Source organism: Pan troglodytes, chromosome 8, assembly GCF_028858775.2.
Source record: "Pan troglodytes isolate AG18354 chromosome 8, NHGRI_mPanTro3-v2.0_pri, whole genome shotgun sequence".
Taxonomy (NCBI): Eukaryota; Metazoa; Chordata; class Mammalia; order Primates; family Hominidae; genus Pan; species Pan troglodytes.
Window position 1 is genome coordinate 87320704 of NC_072406.2, and position 25546 is coordinate 87346249.

The 25546-nt window shown below is 48.6% G+C and overlaps 2 protein-coding genes across 6 annotated transcripts in view; one reads left to right on the forward strand and one right to left on the reverse strand.

The window, feature by feature from the left end:
- Nucleotides 1-73: 73 nt before the first annotated feature.
- Nucleotides 74-25546, forward strand: part of SAMD8 (sterile alpha motif domain containing 8) — an 82296-nt gene continuing 56823 nt past the window's right edge. The window contains exon 1 of one of the 5 annotated variants that reach the window (XM_063781908.1): nucleotides 74-232. Coding sequence is in view for 1 of the 5 variants with exons in the window: in XM_009458769.5 (XP_009457044.1) it covers nucleotides 12045-12218 (174 nt within the window). In the remaining 4 variants the exon portion in view is untranslated. Of the gene's footprint in view, nucleotides 233-11849; nucleotides 12428-24257; nucleotides 24364-25546 lie in introns of those variants that run through there. The other 4 variants (XM_009458770.5, XM_009458769.5, XM_054659712.2 and 1 more) reach the window with 4 other exon arrangements.
- On the reverse strand, nucleotides 6174-9638 carry DUSP13A (dual specificity phosphatase 13A). Its single transcript, NM_001418200.1, has 3 exons — nucleotides 9490-9638; nucleotides 8490-8707; nucleotides 6174-6373 (listed from the first exon to the last, which is right to left on the reverse strand). The coding sequence occupies exons 1-3, from the start codon at nucleotides 9636-9638 to the stop codon at nucleotides 6174-6176; spliced, it is 567 nt and encodes a 188-aa protein (NP_001405129.1).

The following is a 25546-nucleotide window of genomic DNA, read 5'->3' on the forward strand; positions in this document are numbered from 1 at the left end:
GGGCTGGGCAGGTTCTGCCCAGAACACAAACACTGTGAAGCGGCTAGAATTCCAGGTGCTGGCTGGGGCGCCCATGGGGGGTGGGGCCTGAGAGCCGACTGAGGCCTTGTGGACTGCAGTGGGCCCTCCGGTCCGTCTAAACCCCCAGGCCTCCTCTCTGCTTGGTATCTCTTTGGGATTGAAGACCGTTGGTTCCATAACCCTCCATGAAGATGGGAGGCTACCTGAAGAGGTGGGAAGAGAACTTCTGAGGCAGGGAGGAGAGCCTGGCTCCCCCAGGACTCTGCCATAACTCATTCTGTGGCCACGAGCAAGTCTTTGCTCCCATCTGGACCACAGTTTATCTTCCCATGCTAGGGATCCTGGACTTAATTTTCAGGATGCTCTGGGGGTCTGACCCGAGAATGAGAGAGGAGTGTCTGGATATGCGGTCACTGCAGGGCAGAGGGCAGTGTAGTGTGGTGGAGTTGGGGAAGCCCCCAGGCCCCAGAGGAGTCCAACAGCCACACTGGTCTGGAGCCATCAGGTGGGGCTGCACCACCCCAGGCAGGAGATGGGGCTTTGGGAAGTGGGACAGGCTCCGGGCTCAGGCCTGCGGAGCTTGGCATGGGGTGAGGCTGCCCCCTGGTGGCCAATGGGTGTGTCACAGCCCAGCCTTGCCAGGGAGCAGGCAGCCAGGCTCCACCCCCAGGAGGCTCCAGAGGGGTCAAGGATTTGGGGGCTGGTAGGCCACAGTGCATGCCTCTGCCTCCGAGGGGACCTAGGCCCAGGTCTGAAGAACGGGGCTCTCCCCTGGACTTAGCGCTATGCCTGGTCAGGCTCCACCTAATGCCTTGCTCCCGATGCTCAGGGTGTTGCCCCACCTGTCCACTCTAACCCACTGGGACCCAGCCCATCCCATCAGTCAGAGTCAGGCCCGGCCACCCACCCAGGGACTCATCCTTTAAGCCCCAGGCCCTCCCAAGGAGGGGAAGTCAGTGGTTGTGGCAGCTCCGCCGGTTTCTGACACCTGAGACTTGGTCTTCGGAGGGCCCTGCCTGACACTACATTCCATGTCTCCTTGTCCCCAGCTGGGTGAAGCACAGGCCCAACGTCCAGCAGGGCCAGGGCCCGGCCGAGCTCCCCTCCCACTCCCTGCAGTCTTCCTTCTCTCCCTGATCCCGTGCTCCTCCTCGCCCCCTTCCTGCCTCCCCCGCTCAGCAGAGCAGCTGCCTCTGTAGGCAGGGCTTTTCCTGGCTGCTCCTGTGCTGCTGCTGTTTCCAAGTCCATGCACTTGTTTTCTGTGTTTGCATCTCTCCTCCCTGGGTCACTCCCCTGTTTGCCTCTGTCTCCTATCCTCCCCCAGGAAGCTCATGTGCCTTTGCAGCCTCCCATGACGCTGCTCTGTGTGCCCACGACATCGGGCAGAGGCACAGGCTTCCTTGGGGCAGGGGGCAGCTGTTTGCCATCCACCTCTCAGCTGCAGTTTCAGATAGTCCCCTGGACTTTCTTCCTGCCCATCCTTTCTGACTCCACTCCAGGGAGGCCAGACAGAAGTGTGGCCACAGGCCATGTGGGGCTGGAGATCTCAGGGCAGGACCAGTGAGGAGTGTGGGGAGAAGGCCTGCAGAAGGGTGGCGTGTGGCTGCCAGTGGGGAACAGCTGTGGGTCTCTGTGCTCAGCCTGAGGGTCTTGGGGAGGGCAGACCTGGGTAGAAATCTCAGGTCTGGTACTTGCAGCTATGTGGTCTTGTCTTCACTGAGCCAGTTTCTTCAGTGGGGCTGCTGTGAGAATTCCATGTAATAATTAATGTAAAGCACCTCCCACAGGGTCTGTCTCATGGTAGATGCCCAATAAATGGCACGTCTTACTATTATTATCACTACTATAATTACTCTTACCCTTTCCAGCCCCAGCCATATCCTATGTGGAGGGTAACTTCCCTACGGGACAGTGAGATTTCTTCTCTATCTCTGTATTTCTTGATATTTCTTTCTCTGTCCAGCAATAATTGTTATATTTAGCACTCATCAAGGATGTACTATGTGCCAGACAGAGCTAGGCGCTTACATTTTCTCACTGAATCCTCACAGTGCCTTTATGGAGCAGGTAATATTATCATCCCCATTTTACAGATGAGGAAACCGAGACTCAGAGAGGTTAAGCAACATACCCAGAGTCACATAGCCAATTGATGTGGGAGTCAGGATTCAAACCTAGGTCTCTCTGACTCTACTATACCTTGTCTGCACCTTCATCTCTGACCCAGTCGGTTCTCTACCCAACCCAAACCCCACCCCTCCCCACACAGGCACAAGTGTCCTGGCCCTCATTACCCAGCATGCTCAGGGACCACATCCTACCCCCGCCTAATTAGGAGCACTCACCCACCTGTGGGAGTATCTGGCCCAGGCTGTGCACTTCTCTGACGGGCAGTTTGTGCTGCCGGCTTTCAGCCGCCTGTCTCCGCACACTTGATGCTGTTTCTATTTTTTGATTTGAGTTTAATTATAAAGCATGCTGTCTACTCCCCTCTTCCAGCCTCCCCTGCCACTCCCAACTTGTCCACTGGTTCCATGGCATGGCCAGTGCCAAGCACAGTCAGGCACCTTTCCCTCCAGGCCCAGGCCTCTGTCCCAGCACTGCTAAGAATCAAGGCAGCTCAGCCCAGGTCTGACTGTGGCATATTGTGTACATGTATGTTGATAGTGGGAGAAAGGGCCGGGCGCGGTGGCTGAAGCCTATAATCCCAGCACTTTGGGAGACCGAGGAGGGCGGGTCATGAGGTCAGGAGATCGAGACCATCCTGGCTAACAGGCTAGCCGGGCGTGGTGGTGGGTGCCTGTAGTCCCAGCTACTCAGGAGGCTGAGGCAGGAGAATGGCGTGAACCCGGGAGACAGAGCTTGCAGTGAGCCGAGATCGCGCCACTGCACTCCAGCCTGGGCGACAGGGCGAGACTCCGTCTCAAAAAGAAAAAAAGAAAAAAAAAAAAAGAAAAAAAGAGATAGTGGGAGAAGGAAGATCAAATAAACCATTTTAAAAGGTCCCTTGGCCGGATGCAGTGGCTAATGCCTATAATCCTGACACTTTGGGAGGCTGAGGTGGGAGGATTGCTTGAGCCCAGGGGTTCAAGACCAGTCTAGGCAATATAGCCAGACCCTGTCTCTACTAAAAATACAAAAAATTAGCGAGTTGGGCTGGTCGCGGTGGCTCATGCCTGTAATCCTAGCACTTTGGGAGGCCGAGGTGGGCGGATCACCTGAGGTCGGGAGTTCGAGACCAGCCTGACTAACATGGAGAAAACCTGCCTCTACTAAAAATACAAAATTAGCTGGGCGTGGTGGCGCATGCCTGTAATCCCAGCTACTCGGGAGCCTGAGGCAGGAGAATCATTTGAACCCGGGAGGTGGGGGTTGCAGTGAGCTGAGATCACGCCATTGCACTCCAGCCTTGGCAACAAGAACGAAACTCCGTCTCCAAAAAAAAAATTAGCTGGTTGTGGTGGCACACGCTTACAGTCCCTTCTACTCGGGAAGCTGAGGTGGGAGAATCACCTGAGCCCAGGAAGTCAAGGCTGCAGTGAGCCCTAATCCTTGACCATGCCATTGCACTCCAGCCTAAGCAACTGGAGTGAGACCCTCTCCCTTGGCCTTCAAGGGTATTATAGAAGAAGGGCAGGAAGTTCAAGTTGGAAGGATGTTCTGTGGAGGAGGACAGTGAAGAGGCTAGCCAAAAATCACATGTAAACTGGTGGCATTGCCAACAGCAGGACCCAGGTTCGGGGCCCTCAGTTAGGGGCCAAGGCCGATGGGACAGGTCCAGGATAAAGACCTAGAAGACTCAGGCTGAGGGAAGCCGCACAGGCCCACACACAGACACAGGTGTAGAGCAGGTCTTCAGACAGCCCTGGGCTGCAGGCAGAAGCAGTGTGTCCAGGGCCACTCCCACCCTCTGCCAAGCTCCTCCCCCAACCCAAAAGGCAGGGACACCCAGGCCCCACTGTCCCCTGAGGCCAGAGAGATGGTCTTTAAGGTCTCTCCCCAAGCTAACTGTGGTCAGCTAGGACCTTCAATTGGGCCTACTAGAAATCTTCTCTGTCATCCACAGACCTTTGTCATACACGCATACCTTGATACTACTCCCCGCTTGCACTCCCAGATGGTGGGAACAGGGCACACCCATGCCTGCAGCCATACCTGCACTGGGTCTCTGAGGTCTGAGCTCCAGGGAGCTAAGGCTCAGCCCCTCCTGGGGCTCTCTGAGCCCTGAGGGGAGCTGCTGGAGACAGCTGTGGCCAACAGCTATCACAAATACCTGGAACCCCCTTCCTCTCTCCTCCCCTCCCCACTTTCCCAGGGAACTTGGGGTCCCTGGCCAAGAAGCCTGAGGGCTTGGCTGAGAGGGGAGCCCACTCCCACCTGTGGAGACTGAAGACAGTGGCTGAGAGGGGGTGTAGGCGCCAGGAGGAGCCAGATGGAGTAGCAGGCTCTAGGGCCGACCCCACGCTGGGCTTCCACCATCTTCTGTGTGTCCGCCTGGGCCAGAGCCTCCAGCAGCACCAGCAGGATCAGTGCCAGGGTGGCAAAGTGGCAGAGCCCCGTGGCAGGGAGTAAGGACCAGCTCTGGAAGAGAGATGAGCTCTGTGTTACAGGCAGGTGAACCAAGGCCCAGGCTGGCTGGGACTTGTTGGGGCAGGGATAAGAGCTGTCACCTAAACCTGCTTCTGCCTTGAGCCCTGTGCATAAGGTCAAGTGAGTGCAGCTGCTGGGAGAGATGAGGAGGTAGATTTGGTATCCATGGCTTAGGGACAGAGATGACCTCTCCCCATGGGCCCCTTATCTTTCAGAGTACCTGGACCCAGAGCTGCTCTGTATGGCTGCACAGGCTGCACACTGCATAACTCCTGGGGCCTCCAGTTGCACAGTTTGGTGGATGACACCTCCATGAATTGTGCAATGCTGTACCCCTGCCTATCCAACTTCCCCAAAGTCAGCTGCCTGATGGGAAAGATGCTGAGGTCAGAGGTCAGGGAGCCTAAGGCCCCAGGCTGAGGGAGAAGGGTGACTGGGCATGGTCCGAGATCTGATGCTCTGCCAGGTTCCTGGGTCCTGTCTGGAGGAGAGAGAGCAGGCAGGGAATTTGCCATTCCATGGGAAACATGCCCCCTTCAGACCTTCTACCCACAGAGCTCCATGCCACAGCTTGGCTACAGGCCAATCTCAAGCCCAGCTATAACCCAAAGTTTCTTATCACAGTCACCCCCAAACTCTAAACTTAGCCCCTGATCCTTCCCTAATCCTGCTCCTCAAGATGCTTATCCTCCAGCCAGCACGGGGGAAGGGGTCGATGCTGCTGAAGGGCCTCCCTTCTGCTTGGGCTGGCTATGCCTTCAGAGACAGGAACTGCTCTTAGGGGTGGGAGGCAGGGAGAGAGTCAGGCCCTGCCCTGGGAGGTTTCTGGGAGGAAAAAGCTGCTGCTGTTCCAGCTCCCAAGCATGCCCAGGCCAGTCACCCACCCCCAAATGGCAGCCCGTCTGTGGCATGGGGTGGTAGGGACAGCCAAAGACAGGCTTGAAGCGAGACAGGGAAGGAGTTGTAGGGGAAGCAGAGGTGGAGGCAGGCCCTGCTGGGTGGGGAGCCACCGTGGAGGCCTGGCCTTAGCTCACTGATGAGAATTAGCTAAGCCTGGAAGGTTTTCTCTGTGGCACTGTACCTGGGGTCCAGACCTAGGGGGAAGGGGATGTGGAGGTTCAGGAGGGTCCAGGCTGGCTGTGCAGATGCCTCAGTGAGATTTAGGGAAGCCCCCACAGGCTTTCAGCTGAGGCAGGGCAGGTTGGCCCCAAGACCAGGTAGGAAAGTCTCCCCTCTTACATTTTATGCTTTCTACACCCTCGCATCCTAGTCCTTCTCTTCTCTTTGGGGTCTGAAGGATCCAGGTGGGGTGGGGGATATGGGTTGGGGGTCCTACAGGAGAATTGCCTAGGCCAGGCCCTTGGGTGAGACCCTGGGTAGGTTAAGGGAACCCAGCAGTCTGGGGAGAGGGCCAGGCCCCCTTTAATCCTCACTTCCAGCCACACACAGCCCTGCCAACCAATCCTGGAAGAATCCAATCCTATGTCTGCAGCCTAGGCCCTCACCTGGCCTCTTCCGGCCAACCACATCCAGCTTTGCGCCCTGAGGCCTCACCTGGCCCCTCAGCTCTGGCCGGCACCCCGCAGTTGCTGGTCCAGCCTGCAGAGCTGGTGCAGGAAGCCTCGGTTGGGGAAGACCCATCGGTGCTGCCTCACGGTGATCACCGCCTGGCGCAGGGACAGCCGCTCGTGCAGCATGAGGTAGGCCAGGACCAGCGTGGCAGAGCGGCTCACGCCCACCACACAGTGCACCAGGACCTTGGCTGAGGAAGACATCCTGGTGAAAAACCCTGTCCCACACACCGGCCCACCCACGGGCTGGGATGGGGACCCAAGTTCCTTTCCTGACCCTGCCTTGGGTGCACTCTGTGATCCTGAGCAAGTCACTCAGCCTTTATGGACCTCAGTTTCCTGATCGGTAAAATGGGTAGATCAACACCTGTTCTGCCTACCCTTGGGATAGGGTCCGAATTTCTTTTTTCTTTTCTTTCTTTTTTTTTTTTTTTTTTTTTTTAGTAGAGACAAAGTCTCACTATGTTGCCCAGGCTGGTCTTGAACTCCTGAACTTAAGTGATTCTCCCACCTTGGCCTCCCAAAGTGTTGGGATTACAGGCGTGAGACACCGCTCCTGGCCTCCAAACCTTTTTAACACTTCAGGAGCTGGCCCCTGTCGCCTCATCTCAGATTGTCCCTCCCCCACCTTCAGCTCGAGAAACATGGAGGAACTTGCAGTTCCTTGAGGCTGCCATGGTTTCTGACCTCCAGCCTTACCACATGCTATTCCAAATACCTGCAAATTGTTTCCTCTGGTCTCGGTCTGACTAACTTCCACTACTCATCCACCAGGTTTTGGCTGAGATACGGCTTCCTCCACAGGCTTTCTTGATTGCTCAAAGTATTGCTTGAATCACAAAGCAGCTCATCTTTTTTGCATATTACCCATGGATACCTTTGTAGAGGGAAGTCCCCCCACCTTCCCGATCCTCTGGGCTCAGCACCCCCGCCGTGTGCTCCCAGAGCCCTCCACACTGGCCCACTCTTATGAGTAGCTCTCACTATACTATTCGCAATTTGGCTGTCTTTCCACCAGTTCCAAGAGGGCAGGGACCCTGCTTCTTAAAGTCTGGATTCCCAGTATTTAGCTCAGTGCCAGGCACGTAGTGGATACTCAGTAAATAGCTGGTGAATGAATGGATAAATAGCAAAAGAATGTCAAAGTGTGTTGGATACTAAAAAGTCATGTGAGCTGTAATCTTGTCATTCCTGTCACATAGATGAGGAAACTGAAGTCCAGAAAGGGACACTGGCTTGCCCAGGGTCACACAGTGAGGGACACAGCTGTCTTCTAGGATGGACACAAAGCCGGGACACCAGCCTCCCTGGGCTCCTATGCTGTATCCTGAGTATTTGAAGATATATTTCTTTTCTAGTTAAAAGTACTTTGGGGGCCGGGTGCGGTGGCTCATGCCTATAATCCCAGCACTTTGGGAGGCCGAGGCAGACAGATCACTTGAGGTTAGGAGTTCGAGACCAGCCTCGCCAACATGGTGAAACCCTGTCTCTGCTAAAATACAAAAATTAGCCGGGTATGGTGGCGGATGCCTCTAGTCCCAGCTACTTGGGAGGCTGAAAATTGCTTGAAGCCCAGAGGCAGAGGTTGAACCCAGGAGGTGGAGGAGCAGAGATCGCGCCACTGCACTCCAGCTTGGGTAGCACTGAGACTCTGTCTCAGAAAGAAAAAAAATAAAGAAGAGAAAAAGTACTTTGGGGCAGACATCTAGGTACCAAATGGTGCTTTCCCAAAGTTGAGTGTTGCAGAGAAAGAACTGTTCTGCTGTTTGGGAGAAATGGCTTTCAGCCTCAGGGTTGCTCCTAACTCATGGCATGACCTTGTATTCCAGGCCTCAGTTTCCCCATCTGGGAAGGAATAGGGTTCGATAAAATGCTGGAGCACTAAGCAGAGGACTTTTTTTGGGGGGTGGGGGATGGAGTTTCGCCCTTTTGCCCAGGCTAGAGTGAAGTGGCATGATCTCGGCTCACTGCAACCTCCGCCCCCCATGTTCAAGCAATTCTCCTGCCTCAGCCTCTGGAGTAGCTGAGATTATAGGTGGGTGCCACCATGCCCGGCTAATATTTGTATTTTTAGTAGAGACGAGGTTTCACCGTGTTGGCCAGGCTGGTCTTGAACTCCTGACCTCAGGCGATCCACCCACCTCAGCCTCCCAAAGTGCTAGGATTACAAGCATGAGCCACCACACACGGCCTAAGCAGAGGATTTTTAAAAAGCAGGGATGGGAGGGCACTGATGACTGAGAGGAAATGAGGCATCCTCCCCATGAATGAGCAAGATGGGATATGGGCTTGGATCCCAAGTCCTACCCCCAGGCGTGTTGAGGGCACGGTGGATGAAGTCAGCCGCAGAGGAGAAGTAGGCACTGATGTCAAAATCAGGGAGGTCGTGGGCTGGCACCCCCAGGTAGCTCACACTGCTGCCGTAGAAGTCAGGGCCGCCCTGACAGTAGAGGCCCCCGTGGGCGGCGTTCAGCACGTGGGTGATGCCCAGCTTCCACAGCTCAAAGCGGTTGTTTGCCGTGGCCCTGGGGAGGGCAGGAAGGGCACTTGATGCCGGCCAAGCCATGGGACCAGGAGGGAGGCTGTGCCTGGCCCCCTGCTGCAGAGGGACCAAGCCATTAGGGTCCAAAGAGAGTCCAACCCCAGCAAGCTCCAAGTGGGGTCTGACTCCACAGCCCTATACCCAGTGGCAGAGCCGGCGGTGTGTGTGTCGGGGGATCTTTAGACCCTCTTTGCTTCCTCAATGCATCTGTCCCTGCCTTGGCCAGGACAGGAAGGAAAGGATTGCTTCAGCCCTGGAACCCGGCTGCCCCTCCCTTCTTGCCCCATGTCCTCCCGCGCATATCCGTCCTCTACTGGCTACCACCTCATACCTGCTTCTAACCTACAAATGTTTAGAGGCAACACCTTCTCTGATTCACCTTCAGTCAGGCTTCTCCACCGTCTGTATCCAGAGGAGGGAGGCTGGGCCCAGAAACAGGGGGCTCTCTGTCTACCTTATCTCATGCCCCAAATACTATTTCCCGGGCCTCTGCCTCTACACTTGACAGTTGTCCTGGAAATGTTTCCTGGGACTCCTGGGAGACTCCCTGCTTTCAGGCAGGCGAAGTCCCTGCTCTCCCTGGTGGCCATACCTGGTCACTGCACTGACCTCAGCACCCCCGGGGGTCCTGGAGAAGGTCCCTGGCCTGGGATGGTCAGAGCAGAGCTATTTCTCCTTGTTTCCACCCTCCTGTGTCTGGTAAAGCGACCAAGAACTGCCTCTCCACGTCCCCACCCCCATGCCCCTTGGCCAGCTACCACTCACGCATCTCCTATGAAAAGGTTGGGCCAAACTTCGTCCACACGGCTGCAAGAAGACTTCCCTGCCCGCAGGAGCTCCTCCAGCTCCAGGATGGTGGGGCAAGGCGTGGCTTTGTCCTCTCCCCCCAGCTCTGGGAGAGAGGTCTCAGCCATGGGCCAGCCCGCCCACCCCTCTGCCTCTGTGGTCACTCCTCTCTGCCTCTCCAGTGTCATTTCTCCTTCCCAGAGATTGACAGGGACAGGTGACAGAAGCAAGTGACTCAGCAAGTCACAGGGGCCTCTGGAGTGGACAAGACCTTTTCCTCCCCAAGCCTCCCCCCACCCCCAAACTCCATGAGAACACGGAATCAGAGAGACCTCTGCAAGTCAGCTACCACCCTGAACCTCAGTTTCTTCATCTGTAAAGTAAGGATAATCACACCTACCTCAGAGAATTTGAGGATTAGATGAAACAAAGGACATGCTGGGTCTGACACATAGTAGGTGCTTAGAAACATCTGTGGAATTAGTAGATGTAGAGCCCTGCCTAAGGCTATTAGGTTCTGAGGACTGAGTTAAAGTAGAGATCCAGGGTGCAGAGGAGGTAGCTGGTTCCAAGGATGAATGATAGAAAGAACTGAAAGAAGTGTACAGTTTAGGTGGGCCACAAATTGGGCAGGAGCTGGATTGGATGTCTGTTGGATGAGTCTCTGAATTATGGAGGTCAGGGACAGTTTTCTGAGTTGTAGAGTCAGAGAAATATGGGTAAGAGACATGGAGAGCTTCCTTTAAAGGGTGCCCACAAGATTCATGGGGGGAGGGGGAAGGTTTTGTTTTGTTTTGTTTTGTTTTGTTTAGACAGGGTCTTACTCTGTCACCCAGGCTGGAGTGCAGTGGCATCATCTTGGCTCACTGCCACTACCACCTCCCAGGTTCAAGTGATTCTCCTGCTTTAGCTTCCTGAGTAGCTAGGATTACTGAGTAGCTAGGGCATGTGCCACCATGCCACACTAATTTTTGTGTTTTTAGTAGAGATGGGGTTTTGCCATGTTGGTCTGACTGGTCTTGAACTCCTACCTCAAGTGATCAGCCTGCCTCGGCCTCCCAAAGTACTGGGATTACAGGTGTGAGCCACCGTGCTGGGCCAATGGGGCAAGGTTTGAACAATGGTCCTGTAATGAAGATGGCTAACTTCTCAGAAGAGAAGGCTGAAGAGGGCCTTGTATGTCAAATGGGGAGAAGGGAGGTGAGTGTTGCCCTAGACTTTGAGAGCCAAAGGGGCTAACTGTCATCAGAAACAGTGGGAGGGAGATTCCTCTGCCTATAAGGGCTTTGGGTCCCAAAATAGAAACTGAGAAAGGTCAACCTGTCCTTCTGCCAGAGCTGGTTATCAGCAAAAGAGATGAGATGTCTCACCCTCTCTCATGTGACTTCTCAGTGGCCCTAATGGAGCTGGGAAGGGTATGAGCTGCAGTGGGGAGGTTCCCAGCTGCCCTTGGCCTTAAGACCAGTTTGAAGGGAAAGGCCACACCAGGGCATCCCATGGAAGCAGTCTACATTCATGTCTATCCCATTCAGAACCATTGAAGTCGGCCCGGCACTGTGTGGGGAGGCAAGACCAAGGAGGGGCTCGTGTCCAGGTTACAGCTGGGTTTGGACTTGGTTTATGCCAATGCTAGACCTGGCTTGGGAGGAGACCTTCCCTCAGGGTGGTGCAGCATGGTGGAGTGAGGAAAATACAGGATCTGATGTTAGAGAGATTTGGGTTGGAATATCAGTTTGCAATATGTCAGGCAGTATGTTTCTTTACCTTTCTGTGCTATAGGATCCCCCTTGCAGAATTAGCACTAGGATTTTTTTTTTTGAGATGGAGTTTTGCTCTTGTCGCCCAGGCTGGAGTGCCATGGCGTGATCTCGGCTCATTGCAACCTCCATCTCCCGGGTTCAAGCGATTCTCCTGCCTCAGCCTCCCGAGTAGCTGGGATTACAGGTATGCACCACCACGCCCGGCTAATTTTTGTATTTTTAGTACAGACGAGGTTTCCCCATGCTGGCCAGGCTGGTCTCGAACTCCTGACCTCAGGTGATCCCGCCTCAGCCTCCCAAAGTGCTGGGATTACAGACGTGAGCCTCCGCTCCCGGCCTTAGCACAAAGATTAAATGAGATGTTTATATGGCGTTTGGCATAGACACTGTCAAAGAGTAAATGGGCAATAAATTATAACAATGATCATTGGGGGCTGGCTATTGGAGAAGAGCTGGCTCTCTCCAGAGGAATTCGGATTACCTCCTTCTAGGCCCTAACCCCATTTACTGATCCCACAGGCCCCGCCCCGGCTCCGCTAGCCCCGCTTCCTCCTGTCGCTTTGGCCTCCGGCATGACGCATGCGCCCTCGGGCTCCTCCGCGGCAGCATCTCGGTTCTCCTCTCGGGCCCATCTGGAGCCTCGCGTCTTTTCCAGTGTGGGCCCCGCCCCCTGCCGGTAGAACCCCGTCCCCGGCCGGTAGGGCCCCGCCTCCCGAAGCAGTTCCGGTTCGGCTCCGAGCAGCTGCCGGCGCGGCGGTGACGGCGGCCGGGACGATGCCTGCGCGCAGTCGCCACCGCCCCCGCCTCCACTCCGGCTCCCCGCCCCGGGCTCCGCCCCTGCCGCTTGAGGTGCTTCACTCCGGCGAGGCGGGGAGGGCCCCGGACTCCGACGGCGGCTCGGACGCCGACTCGGAGGTGGGTCCGGGGAGCCCGACTCGGACCGCGGAGGTGAGCGGGAGCTGAGGCTGAGGAGAGGGGAGCTTGGGGGGCGCCTGCTGCCAAGGGTGAGTGGGGAGTCTGGGATGGAGCCGGGGCTGCCGAGGGACCGCGACCTGGAGGGGCCCCGGGGAGACGGTTGAGGGAACCGGGATAGTCAGCCTTGGAATGGAATCTGAAGCAAATGGAGGTTGTCGAACTGAGGGCCTGAAGGCTGAGGGGTAAGTGGAGGCCGAGGAACGAGAGGGAGAGAGCGAGAGGGGGAGGCTTGAAGAGCCCAGAGCTTGGGGGCTTTTGAAAGCTGCGCAGTGGGAGAAAAAGATCGAAGGTCCTGCGGGAATGTGGACCCGGAGGAAGAGATGCTCTCGGTTTGGCAGCAGGGATGAGGAGTCAGAGGAGCAAGACCTGGGCCGGTGTTCCCTTCCTAGGGCGAGGGAGGGCGATCGGGGCTGGGACTGTAGCCCTCTCATGGGGTTCTCCTCTTATGGAGCCCTCTTATCCGCCTCCCACCCCGGGTGGGGCTGGTGGTGATGGAGGGCAGGATTTAGGTTTGACTAGAAGGAGGAGGGCTGTTGGATGGGAAATCGTCTGGCCTCAAGGGGTGAGGGAGGCACTGAAAAAGAGAAGTGTGGTCAAGAAAGAAAAGGAGCCCTTGGGGATCTAATTTTGGGCTTTGGCATTTTTACAGGTGCCTTTTAAAACATCAAAGATCACTAGGGCAATGTACTTGGATCGTGGGGCTTTCTCGTTCGTGCACAGTGGATCCTTTTAAGAATCTTGGGTGGAAGGGGCGGTGTGAATCACTGATTTGCCTAAAGGACTGGGGGAAGTAGTGGAGAGGAAGTGATGTTTGAAGAAGGTAGTGGAAGACGTGATTCTGAAAATGAAGATATCATTTGGATTTATTGACAGTAATGGTGTCCTTTTTTTCATTGTAATTTTTTCGTAAATAAGTTTAAATACCAGACATGTTAAGATCCTAAAAATTTACTATATTACCTTTAAGTTTTAAAAACTTGAAACAAGACTTTGGATACTCAGATTTTAAAAATTAAACTTGAAACAAGAATTTGGACACTTGGATTTTACAGATACTCAACATGGACTGGTTCCACTTTCAAAGTTTTAAGTTGACACATGTATTTGCCACATAGTAAATGTATGGCCAATGCAAGTTTCTGGGTGAAGGGGGCACAGTGAACTTGCCACAGTCTAGGCGCAATACCAAATCTTCCTCTCACTGATAACCCCAGGATTGGACTTATCTCTTGAAAATTGGAGAGGTACCTTTGACTGATTGGCAAAACCAATACTGAAATACTATTTTGCAGGTATTGTGTGAATAGTATTTTTAGTAGAGTGATTTGGAAAAATAAGGACAGAGGATGCTTGTAGTTGGCAGCCAACACAACTGGGACAGGTGGGTATACAGATGCTTTTTATAGAAGACATAGTTCCAAAACATAATTATGCCAGAAAAAGAATGATTGCAATATTTATATTCACTTTAGTAGAGATAAATTGACTTCCTTTTGTGATTGTTAAGTCATAACATGGTTCCATGAAGTCTTTGACTTTAGCCACATGTCTCATATGTTTTACAACTTTTTATGTGATTATAGGTTTGTAAAGTTGTTGGCCATTTCTTTTCTCTTCCTTCTTTTCTTTTCTTTTCTTTCTTTTTTTTTTTGAGACAGAGATTCGCTGTGTTGCCCAGGCTTAAGTGATCCTCCCACCTCAGCCTCCCAAGTAGCTGGGAGTAGCTGGGACTGCAGGTGGGCGCCACCATGGCTGGCTAATTTTTGTTAGCATCAAGCATTTTCTAAATGCTTGATTAAATCTAAATGGATATCTACTGTTTAATCTTCATGAGATGATAATTTGATTTGCAACAGCTTTTAAATTAGTTTATGTGTATGGGCTATGTGACATACCCTCAGATGCACAGTGGAATAGTAATTGTTTCTTCAAAGGATATGTGAATTCTTAGCTAAAAATGCTGAGATTGTTAAAGTATTAATTCCCTCTTCTTTAACTTAATACAAATTATCTTCAATTGAAGTTTATGTAATATTACTGTTTGTTGGTTTTATCTTTAGAGTGAGATCCTCTGGAGACCTTATCTTCATACTTAGTTGTGAATAAAAGTCATGGCATGTAAAAATTTGCTGAATTGCAATATAAGAACTCTATTAAGATTACAGCTTAATGTTATTGCAAAATTAAAGAGAAACTGTTAGATGGAGTTGTACAATTAACATATTAGCATGTCTAATAGTTTTTTAATTTTTGTTTCCCTTTGTCAGTTCTCACACCCGTTGAATAAAGAAAATCAGTTTTTGGCTAGGTGTGGTGGCTTACTCCTGTAATCCCACCACTTTAGGAGGCCGAAGCAGGCAGATCACTTGAGGTCAGGAGTTCAAGACCAGCTTGGCCAACATGGCAAAACCCCATCTCTACTAATACTATAAAAAGAATTAACCAGGTGTGGTGGCTCACACCTGTAATCCCAGCTACTCAGGAGGCTGAGGCAGGAGAATCTCTTGAACCCGGGAAGCAGAGGTTGTGAGCTGAGATCACACCACTGCACTCCAGCCTGGGCAACAGAGTGATATGTCTCAAAAAAAAAAAAAAAAAAAAATCGGTTTCTCTAAGGCAGAAGAAGCCATCATGACTGCAATGGCAGAATATGCAGACATATTTAGGTAAATCAGTTTTGATTTCAGTAGCATAACCCCCCTTCTGCAAAAGCTTATTCACATTGCACAGTTGCTTATAAACATTTTTTTATTTTGTTAATCATTAGATCCTCAATACTTCTTCAAAACTTTGCTGTTACTGATTAAGACATTTTCATGGCTTTTCTAAGAATTGAAATTTGAACACTTTTTTTGAGAAACTTAAATCACAGATGTTTCCATGAATAGTATTATTATTGTTTTATAAGAATGCCATGTTAACAAGCTATTCTTTCAAGATTTTTACTTCCAGGCCTGATGTAATATATGGTGTTAATTGTTGGGTGTACCTAGCATGCCCGTTAATTTATGGATGGAAATCTTTCCTGTCTTCAGATTCTACCCCCTTCATTTTTCATATGCCAGTGGATTGTTAATGAACTAAGATTGAATTCACTTTTTAATTTTAAAGCTTCTGTAGCTTTGATTCTCTTTGGACATCAAACTGATTTATATGAGATATGAATACAATTGCATATTCTGCTAAATTACCTATGAAGCTCTTTTGAATGATTGTGGTATTTGGTGAAAAAATACAGTATGAGCTAATCAAAATTCTTTTAAGGGATTTAGGTTATAGAGGAGGACTATATTATTTCATTCCCAGATTAGATTAAATGTTTTACTTATTTGCAGAGATGACAGGGGAGAGCCTTGATTATTTTCACGTCTCATGTATTTATATTTGTTTACAAATAAAGAGTTACTTATTTGCAAAATGCTGTATCTTTAATACTTGCTTACATGTGATTTTGGGAGTTCTTTTGGAACCTGTTTTTGTTCTTGTTTTTGTTTTGCTCTAAGGGTATGATGTAACACATTGAGGGGTTAATAGTAGGGCAAGAACAGAGAAAGCCATTTGACAACAGATATCATCAGGACAGTGATGCTTACTTTAGGTCTTGTGGTTTTCTTGGCCTTGAGAAATCAAGATGTTAACTAAAAATAGGAGAGCATGGGCCAGGCACACTGGGAAAACAGATTGGTGTTTACATGCTACCGCTGTTGCTTCCTGGTAATTTGCCATATGAATGTGTGGGTATGGATTTGTAACAGACCTGTGATGTGAATATTCCTGAACCCCCTCCTCCCATACACACAGCACCATCATCACAGATCTGAAGCCTATCCTTTAGCTGAGTTCAGTGACTTCATGTTTCCGTATTGAAATGTTCTGTTATTGGGTCCTCACAATACTATAGAATGTAACATACTGCGGGCACGGTGGCTCACGCCTGTAATCTCAGCACTTTGGGAGGCCGAGGCGGGCGGATCACGAGGCCAGGAGATCGAGACCATCCTGGCGAACGCGGTGAAACCCCGTCTCTACTAAAAATACAAAAAAATTAGCCGGGCCTCGTGGCAGGCGCCTGTAGTCCCAGCTACTCAGGAGGCTGAGGCAGGAGAATGGCATGAACCCGAGAGGCAGAGCTTGCAGTGAGCGGAGATCGCACCACTGCACTCCAGCCTGGGCAACAGAGCGAGACTCCGTCTCAAAAAAAAAAAAAAAAAAAAAAGACTATTAACTAAGAAAAACTTGGTTATAATAGTTTCACCACAGTGTTTCACCATAAAACAATGTTTTATGATATGTACCTCAGAAAAGAGTGTTGTGGGGCAGGGCAGTGAACTATATTTATATTTGTCTAAGTATTTTTTGGTAGTTTTTTTTTTAAAGATAGGGTCTCACTGTCTCCCAGGCTGGAATACAGTGGCGCGATCATGGCTTATGCAGCCTTGAACTCCTGGGCTCAAGCAGTCCTCCTGCCTCAGCTTTCTGAGTAGCTGGGACTATAGGCGTGTGCCACCACACCTGGCTAATTTTTTTAAATTTTTCTTTTGTAGAGATGGGGTATCAGCTATGTTGACCAGGCTGGTTTAGAGCTCCTGGCCTCAAGCAGTCCTCCCACCTCAGCCTCCCAAAGTGCTAGGATTACAGGTGTGAGTGTCTTAAATTTTTGAAGTGCATTTAGTTAAGCTTATGAGTTGTGGCAGAGGACAAGAGGTAGTAACATGAGTATCTGTTATCTTGATACTTGTTCTGTTGTCTTGAAATTTTTGACAGATAAATTCTAGTTGGAGGTGAGAACCATGGATTCTGCTAATTTAGGGCCTTCCTATAGGTTAACTGGTGTCACTGAGTTTTTGGAAATACTTGCAAATCTGTTTTAGTTTGGAACTTTGAGATTAAATGGAATTGATGTCAGTTCCATCAATATAATATTAGCATGAAAGCCAGAGATTTCCAAAACCATACATTAAAATTTGGCTGCAAATCCAATCCATTTTCACAATATTTAATGGAGTTTGAAGTCTTGAGCCAGTTTCTCATTTTCCATTATATTGATTAGATTTTGGATGTAGCATATTTATTTATTTATTTAGAGACAGAGTCTCACTCCGTTGCTGAAGCCTGGTGCAGTGGCGTGATGTCAGTTCATAGCAACTTTCGCCTCCTGGGTTCAAGCAATTCTCCCACCTCAGCCTCCCCAGTAGCTGGGATTACAGGCGCGTGCCACCATGCTCGGCTAATTTTTTGTGTTTTTAGTAGAGACGAGATCTCACTATGTTGCTCAGGCTGGTTTTGAACTCCTCGGCTCAAGGCATCCGCCCCCCTTGGCCTCCCAAAATTGGGTTTACAGGCGTGAGCCACCGCGGCCTGCCAGTGTAGCATATTTAAAAATAAAGATTTTACCAGCTGGGTGGGGTGACTCATGCATGTAATCCCAGCACTTTGGGAAGCTGAGGTGGGTGGATCCCTTGAGCCCAGGAGTTTGAGACCAGCCTGAGCAACATAGTGAGACCTCGTCTCTACTAAAAATACAAAAATTAGCCGGGTGTGGTGGTGTGCACCTATAGTCCCAGAACTCAGGAGGCTGAGGTGGGAGGATCACCTGAGCCCAGGAGGTCAAAGCTGCAGTAAGCTGTGATTGCGCCACTGCACTCCAGCCTGGGTAAAAAGTGAGGCCCTATCTTAAAAAAAAAAAAAGGGTGGGCGTGATGGCTCACACCTGTAATCCTAGCACTTTGGGAGGCCAAGGTGGGTGGCTTACTTGAGGTCAGGAGTTCAAGACCACCCTGGCCAACATGGTGAAACCTTTTCTCTGCTAAAAGTACAAAAAAATTAGCTGGGCGTGGTGGCACGTACCTGTAATCCCAGCTGCTTGGGAGGCTCAGGCAGGAGAATTGCTTGATCCCAGGAGGCAGAGGTTGCAGTGAGCCGAGATTGCGCCATTATACTCCAGCCTGGGCGACAAGAGTGAAATGCTTTCTCAAACAAACAAACAAACAAAAAAGATTTTACCAAATTGATATGTTAAACTGCTAGCCTGGTTAGAATAAAAATTAGAATTTTAGATACTTAGCTTCTTTACTGGTTTGCTGTGGCATTGCAGCCAGGTCAGGAACCCTTTACCAAATTTATCACCAAAGTCCTATCATCGTGCAAAAACTTTTGGTATAACTGAGAATATAAAATGGACGGTAATATCTGTCAGATTCTTACTCATTGAGGGGAGACGGTTCTGGATTTGGTGTAGATAACTTGGTGCAGCCTGATAGTAGAAGTTAGTTTAAAGGCTATTTGGAACCAGAAAAAGATTATGTTATTTGGTATATATGACAACTTTTTTTGAGTAAAATTATAAGAGTTCACGGTTAGAGCAGCAAAGACGTCCAAGAACTGAAGTGCAGCCAAGAGAATGATGATGTAACTGAGGAGGGAATTTAATTCTTTTAAAGATGCTGCCCTAAATTCTACTGCTCAGAAGTGGGACATAACAAAACAGAAAATCACCACTAAAGAGTTTCAAAATGGATGGTAGGAATTAGTGCAAGGTCTTTGAAACTGTTTTGTAATTATTGCAGATTTTATCGATGTTTTGGAAACAATACCCTGTGCTTACTAAGAAAATGCAAAATAGGCTGGGCACAGTGGCTTGCGCCTGTAATCCCAGCACTTTGGGAGGGTGAGGCAGGCAGATCACTTGAGATCAGGAGTTCGAGACCAGCCTGGCCAGCATGGTGAAATGCTGTCTCTACTAAAAATATAAAAATTAGCCAGGTGTGGTGGTGTGCCCCTATAGTCCCAGCTACTTGGGAGGCAGAGGCAGGAGAATTGTTTGAACCTGGGAGGCAGAGGCTGCAGTGGGCTGATCACGCCACTGCATTCCAGCCTGGGCTACAGAGCAAGACTCCGTCTCAAAAAAGAAAAAGAAAAATATCTTTCTATAAGTATAAAGAGAAAAGAGTAGTTTTTGTTTGCTGAATGAAAATGTTTTCATTTATGGTAAAAATTTTAAAATAGGATGGAAAAAAGTTGGATAATCCCAAATACTATAAACTACAGAGTTATTAATCACAAAGTTTAGCCATATATGCCCAAATTAAACCTTATCCTCCTACATCATAGTTTAGGCTTTTTGCTTTCATAAGAATTGTTTTTATGTTCTGGTTTATGGATCTGCAAACATGTAGTCTTTATTATGTGGATATTAGATAAGCTAAATGTATTTGATTTAGCTGTATTTCAGCTTCAGTGCATCTATAATATATAATTGCCCTAAGGAAAATTTATTAACTCTAGCTTTATATAATGTTTGAAGTCTTTCCTCAGTGTTTATCTTGGGATATGGATCTTAATTTTTTTACGTTTTATACATCATTTGGAAGCTGTTTAACTTTTAAATTTTGTAAACTAAATCAGTAATAATTTGGTTTTTTTTTTAATTTGAGACGGAGTTTCGCTCTTGTTACTGAGGCTGGAGTGCAGTGGTGCGATCTCAGCTCGCTGCAACCTCTGCCTCCTGGGTTCAAGCAATTCTCCTGCCTCAGCCTCCTGAGTAGCTGGGATTACAGGGGTGCACCACCATGCCCAGCTAATTTTTTTGTATTTTTAGTAGAGACGGGGTTTCTCCATGTTGGTCAGGCTGGTCTCGAACTCCTGACCTCAGGTGAGCTGCCCGCCTTGGCTTCCCAAAGTGCTGGGATTACAGGCGTGAATCAATAATAATTTATACAAATAGCACATATTGTATTTATGAGTCAAGTTTTATCAGTTGTGAATTCCTTTAGGGGCATTTGAACGTAGAGCTTTTAAATACAATCACAGAATTTAGAATAGAGGACAGTTGCTTCAGCTGGTTGTACTCCAATATTTTTGATGATTTTCTGCACACACATGCACACACACGTGCGCACACGTGAGAAGTGAAACTACAAGAAAAATCCAGCATGTTTAAGTCACTGTAATCACCATCTGAACATGGATTTTGCTTCTGTAAAAGTAAGCATATTGTAAAGGTTTCATTTTGTTGATATATTCTCTGTATTTTAAATATTGTTAGCTGGGCACGGTGACTCATGCCTGTTATCTCAGCACCTTGGGAGGCCGAGGCAGGCAGATTGCCTGAGGTCAGGAGTTCAAGACCAGCCTGGCCAACATGGTGAAACCTCGTCTCTACTAAAAATACAAAAAAATTAGCTGGGCGTGGTGGCGCGCATCTGTAATCCCAGCTACTCGGGAAGCCGAGGCAAGGGAATCGGTTTAACCTGGGAGGTGGAGGTTGCAGTGAGCCGAGATTGTACCACTGCACTCCAGCCTGGGCGACAGAGTGAGACACTGTCTCAAAAAAAAGTAAAGATTGTCCAGTGATGGATTAGAGGCTATTTTGGTCTCTTGTGTGTTGGTATAATTAAGCCCAGTGGAATAGCTGTGTCTTTCTAGTTTTTAGTGCCTATCACTTTAGGAAGTTTCCCAATTCCCAAACTGTACAGAAGTGCTTTCAGGTATCAACAGTAATCAGTTACATCACTGACATACTTTTTATTTTATTTTATTTTATTTATTTATTTTTGAAATGGAGTCTCACTCTATTGCCCAGGCTGGAGTGCAGTGGCACGATCTCGGCTCACCGCAAGCTCCGCCTCCCAGGTTCATGCCATTCTCCTGCCTCAGCCTCCCGTAGCTGGGATTACAGGCGCCTGCCACCATGCCCAGCTAATTTTTTGTATTTTTAGTAGAGATGGGGTTTCACCGTGTTAGCCAGGATGGTCTCGATCTCCTGACCTCGTGATCCGCCCGCCTTGGCCTCCCAAAGTGCTGGGATTACAGGCGTGAGCCACCGCGCCCGGCCAGCGTCATACTTTTTAAAATGTTGGTGAGTGGTATGCTCCTGTGGAAATATTTATTAATAGTTAAATTTTATGTTAAGTCTTTATATGAGCAGTGCATATTGATGTGTAGAGCAATGCATTGAGTAACTAGAACCTCTATTTTGTATTATTGTTTCTCAGTTTATGTAGCTTAATTACGTTGTTATGTCGAAAAGTAATTTCCATCTTTTTTTTTTTTTTTGAGACGAAATCTCACTCTGTTGCCTGGGCTGGAGTGCAGTGGTGCAATCTCAGCTCACTGCAGCCTCCACCTCCCAGGTTCAAGCGATTCTCTTGCCTCTGCCTCCCGAGTAGCTGGGACTACTGTCGTGCACCACCACACCTGGCTAATTTTTGTATTTTTAGTAGAGGTGGGGTTTTATGTTGACCAGGCTTGTCTTGAAGTCTTAACCTCAGTGATATACCCACTTCGGCCTCCCAAAGTGCTGGGATTATAGGCGGGAGCCACCACACCCGGCCTTTTGAGCAGTTTCTATTTGCTAAGCATTATTATAAGTGCATTATTGTAAGTGCATTACATGTATAATTCCATGCAATCTTCACAACAAGCCTATGAAGTAGGAATTCTCCTCATTTTACAGATAAAGACAGTGAGGCCCAAGAAAGTTATGTAACTTCTGCAGGGTCACATAACTGTGAGTGGTAAATCCTCAATTTGAACCTAGGCAGTTTAATTCTAGAGCCAGTACTCTTTACTTTCTGGGCTGTATATCAGATGTTGTTGGCGAATAGCTTATTTATCTGAAGCTTAACTCTCTAGCCTTAGTTTCTTCAGCTGTAAATTGAGGAATTGTACTAGATCTCTCAGATCACTTCCATTTCTAACCTAAGAACTCTGTCATCCTGATTTACAAAACACAACACGTTTAATGTTTCAAATTACTTTCTGTTTGTAATCTCTGGATCCCTTATGAGATAAAGGTTAAGCTGGTTCCAACATCACACTGTTAATGGGTCGTGGAACTGGATCAGATCTTTTCTGGGACTTCCTGGTTTTGCTGGTTGCCTCATGCATATACTTAGTGTGTATATGCATATATGGGTTAATAATTGAATTTAATTGACCTTCTTAATTTTCTTTTCTTCTTTTTTTTGACTGAGTCTCACTTTGTCGCCCAGGCTGGAGTGCAGTGGTGCGATCTTGGCTCACTGCAACCTCTGCCTCCCAGGTTCAAGCGATTCTCCTGCCTCAGCCTCCCAAGTAGCTAGGATTACAGGCATCCACCACTATGCCCAGCTAATTTTTGTATTTTTAATAGAGACAGCATTTCACCATGTTGGCCAGGCTGGTCTTGAACTCCTGACCTCAAGTGATCCACCCTCTTTGGCCTCCCAAAGTGCTGGGATTACAGGAGTAAGCCACCATGCCCAGCGACTTTCTTAATTTTCTATTTATATCTGTTTAAATGAGATTTGCTTCAAACAGTGAAAAATAATACTGCTTTCATTTTCTTTCTTTTTTCAAAATCATATCACATCATTTTCTTAAAAAAACCTTTTCTCTCTGATTATAAGTATTACATTCTTATTGTATGGAATATAGAAATTTTAGAAATTTTTAATGTAGACAGTGAAAGGGCCCATTCAAGGAGTAAATATTACTAGTTTGATATTTATTTATTTAACAATATACACATATACCATATTTGCTATTTTTTAGGACATTGTGCTTCTTTTAAAATTTTCTCAGTTTTTATTTTGAAATAATTATAGGCTGGGCGCAGTGGCTCACGCCTGTAATCTCAGCACTTTGGGAGGCCGAGGCAGGCAGATCACCTGAGGTCAGGCATTCGAGACCACCTTGGCCAACATGGCAAAACCCTGTCTCCAGAAAAAAAATAGAAAAATTAGCTGAGCGTGGTGGGGGCACCAGTAATCCCAGCTACTTGGGAGGCTGAGGCATGAGAATCACTTGAACCCTGGAGGCAGAGGTTGCAGTGAGCTGAGATTATGCCACTGCACTCCAGCCTGAATGATAGACGGAGACTCTGTCTCAAAAAAAAAAAAAAAAAATTTTCTTGGCTGGGCACTGTGGCTCTCTCCTGTAAACCCAGCACCCCAACACTTTGGGAGGCTGACAGGAATGGATGCTTGAGCCGTGGAGTTTAGCCTGGGCAACATAGCAAGACCCCATCTCTTACCCCTTCCCCAAAAAATCCTCCTCTGTTAGCAGTTTTCTGACAATTTGTATTATAAATGGGTATTTGCGATAAAAATTTTGTTAGATGCTTTTTTTATTTATATGCTCCTGTGTTTTTTCTCCTTTAGCAGGTTAACATGGTGAGTTACGTTGTTTGATTTTCAAATATTGAACCAGCCTTGCATCCCTGGAATGAACCCTGTTTGGTCATGATATATAATTAATTTTATATATTGCTGAATTCTGTTTGCTAATATTTGGTTAAGTATTTTTGCATCTATATTCGTGAGGGATATTGGCCCTTCTACAGACACCATCTCCATAGTGCCAGGTGGAGAAGGGTTAAGTTTTGTACCTTGCTTGCTGGGAAGGAAATGGACACCTCATGCTTGCTTCCCACCCCACCTCACCCCACCCCACCCCACCCTGTGCAGGGGGTTGGGCGGGTAAAGGAGATGAGGGTTGTGGGTGGCTTTGTTACCTCCGATATACCACTGAGTGGTGTTAGTCCTGAGTCTCCAGCAGGCTTCCTCTGGTAGTACCTCGGCAAGGAGCAGGAGGGGTGCCTCATAAGTGCTGTTTGGGTTTGAAGTCCAAGTTCCCCAAATGGACTCCTCTGACAGCATGTTAAGAGAGGGGGAGAGACTTGTTACTGCTAGACAATGATGACAATCCCAGCTCCCTACTTGGTCTTCTCTGATACCACCCTGGTGTGGAGAGAGATATGGCCGGATTATAACCTGACAGGCTTAAAAATCAAGGCTCTCCATTTGGCCTTTCCTGGTGAGGGTGGGAGTGGAAATGGGGCTGGTTTTTTATGTGGTGTTTGGCTGGAATAGAGTGGGTTATTGTCTAAAAGTCTTACGTCTTGCTAGGCTGTCTCTTTTTCTGGTCCTTTGGTTTTTCTTTTCTTTCTTTTTTTTTTGAGGTGGAGTCTCACTGTCTCCCAGGTTGGAGTACAGTGGCATGATCTCGGCTCACTGCAACCTCTGCCTCCAGGGCTCAAGCGACTCTCCAGCCTCAGCCTGAGAGTAGCTACTCAGCCTCAGAGTAGCTACTCAGCCTCAGAGTAGCTGGGACTACAGGCACACGCCACCACGCCCAGGTAATTTTTTGTATTTTAGTAGAGACGGAGTTTCACCATGTTGCCCAGGGTGGTCTCAAACTTTTCAGCTCCAGCGATCCGCCTGCCTCAGCCTCCCAAAGTGCTGAGATTACAGGCATGAGCCACTGCACCCAGCCGGTCTTTTGTTTTTTCTTGGAGCTTTTTTTATCTGCACCTTTGACATTTCCAGGTTGCTAGCTTCTCTAGTATCCACTTTGGGATATATGTGGCAAAATAAACAAACAAAACACCCAAAGAGCTCACTACTGTGTTGTTCCTTGGGTCCCAAGGTGCCTGGCCAGTCAGTCTTCCTCTTCATTTCTCAGAGTCTTCTTATGTTTATTTTATATATAATGTCCATAGAGTAATAGGAAAAAGTATGTCTACTCCATCTTCCTGCAAGCAGAAATCCATTTATTTTTTAAAATGTACCTGTCAGAGGCCAGGCACCATGGCTCATGCCTGTAATCCCAGCACTTTGGGAGGCCAAGACGGGCAGATCACTTGAGGTCAGGAGTTCGAGAGCAGTCTGGCCAACGTGGTGAAACCCTGTCTCTAGTAAAAATACAAAAATTAGCCAGGCGTGGTGGCGCACGCCTGTAGTTCCAGCTACTTGGAAGGCTGAGGTGGGAGAATTGCTTCAACCCGGGAGGCGGAGATTGCAGTGAGTCGAGATGGTACCATTGCACTCCAGCCTGGGTGACAGAACGAGACTCCATCTCAAAAAAAAAAAAAAAAAAAAAAAGGTACCTGTCAGAAATATCTAGAGAGCAAAACGGTACACATAGTGAAGAGTAGCTGTCTCTTCTGTTCCTCTACTTTTTAGAAGCTGTTTCCTTCATTCTGTCTTCATGTCTGTCATTATATTCCATCCTGTCTCACAATCTGTTTTACACTCTTAAGACAATTATTCTTTATTTTTTTCTTTTTTTTTTTTTCCTAAGATGGGGTCTCACTCTGTCACTCAGGCTGGAATGCAATGGCACAGTCATGGCTCAGCTTCCTAAGTAGCTGGGAGTATAAGCACATGCCAGCACAGCCAGCTAATTTTTTTGTTGTTGTTGTTTTTGTTTGTTTGTTTGTTTTTTACAGAGATGGGATTTCACGATGTTGCCCAGGCTGGTTTTGAACTCCTGGCCTCAAGTGATCCTCCCGCCTCCAGCTACCAGAGTGCTAGGATTAT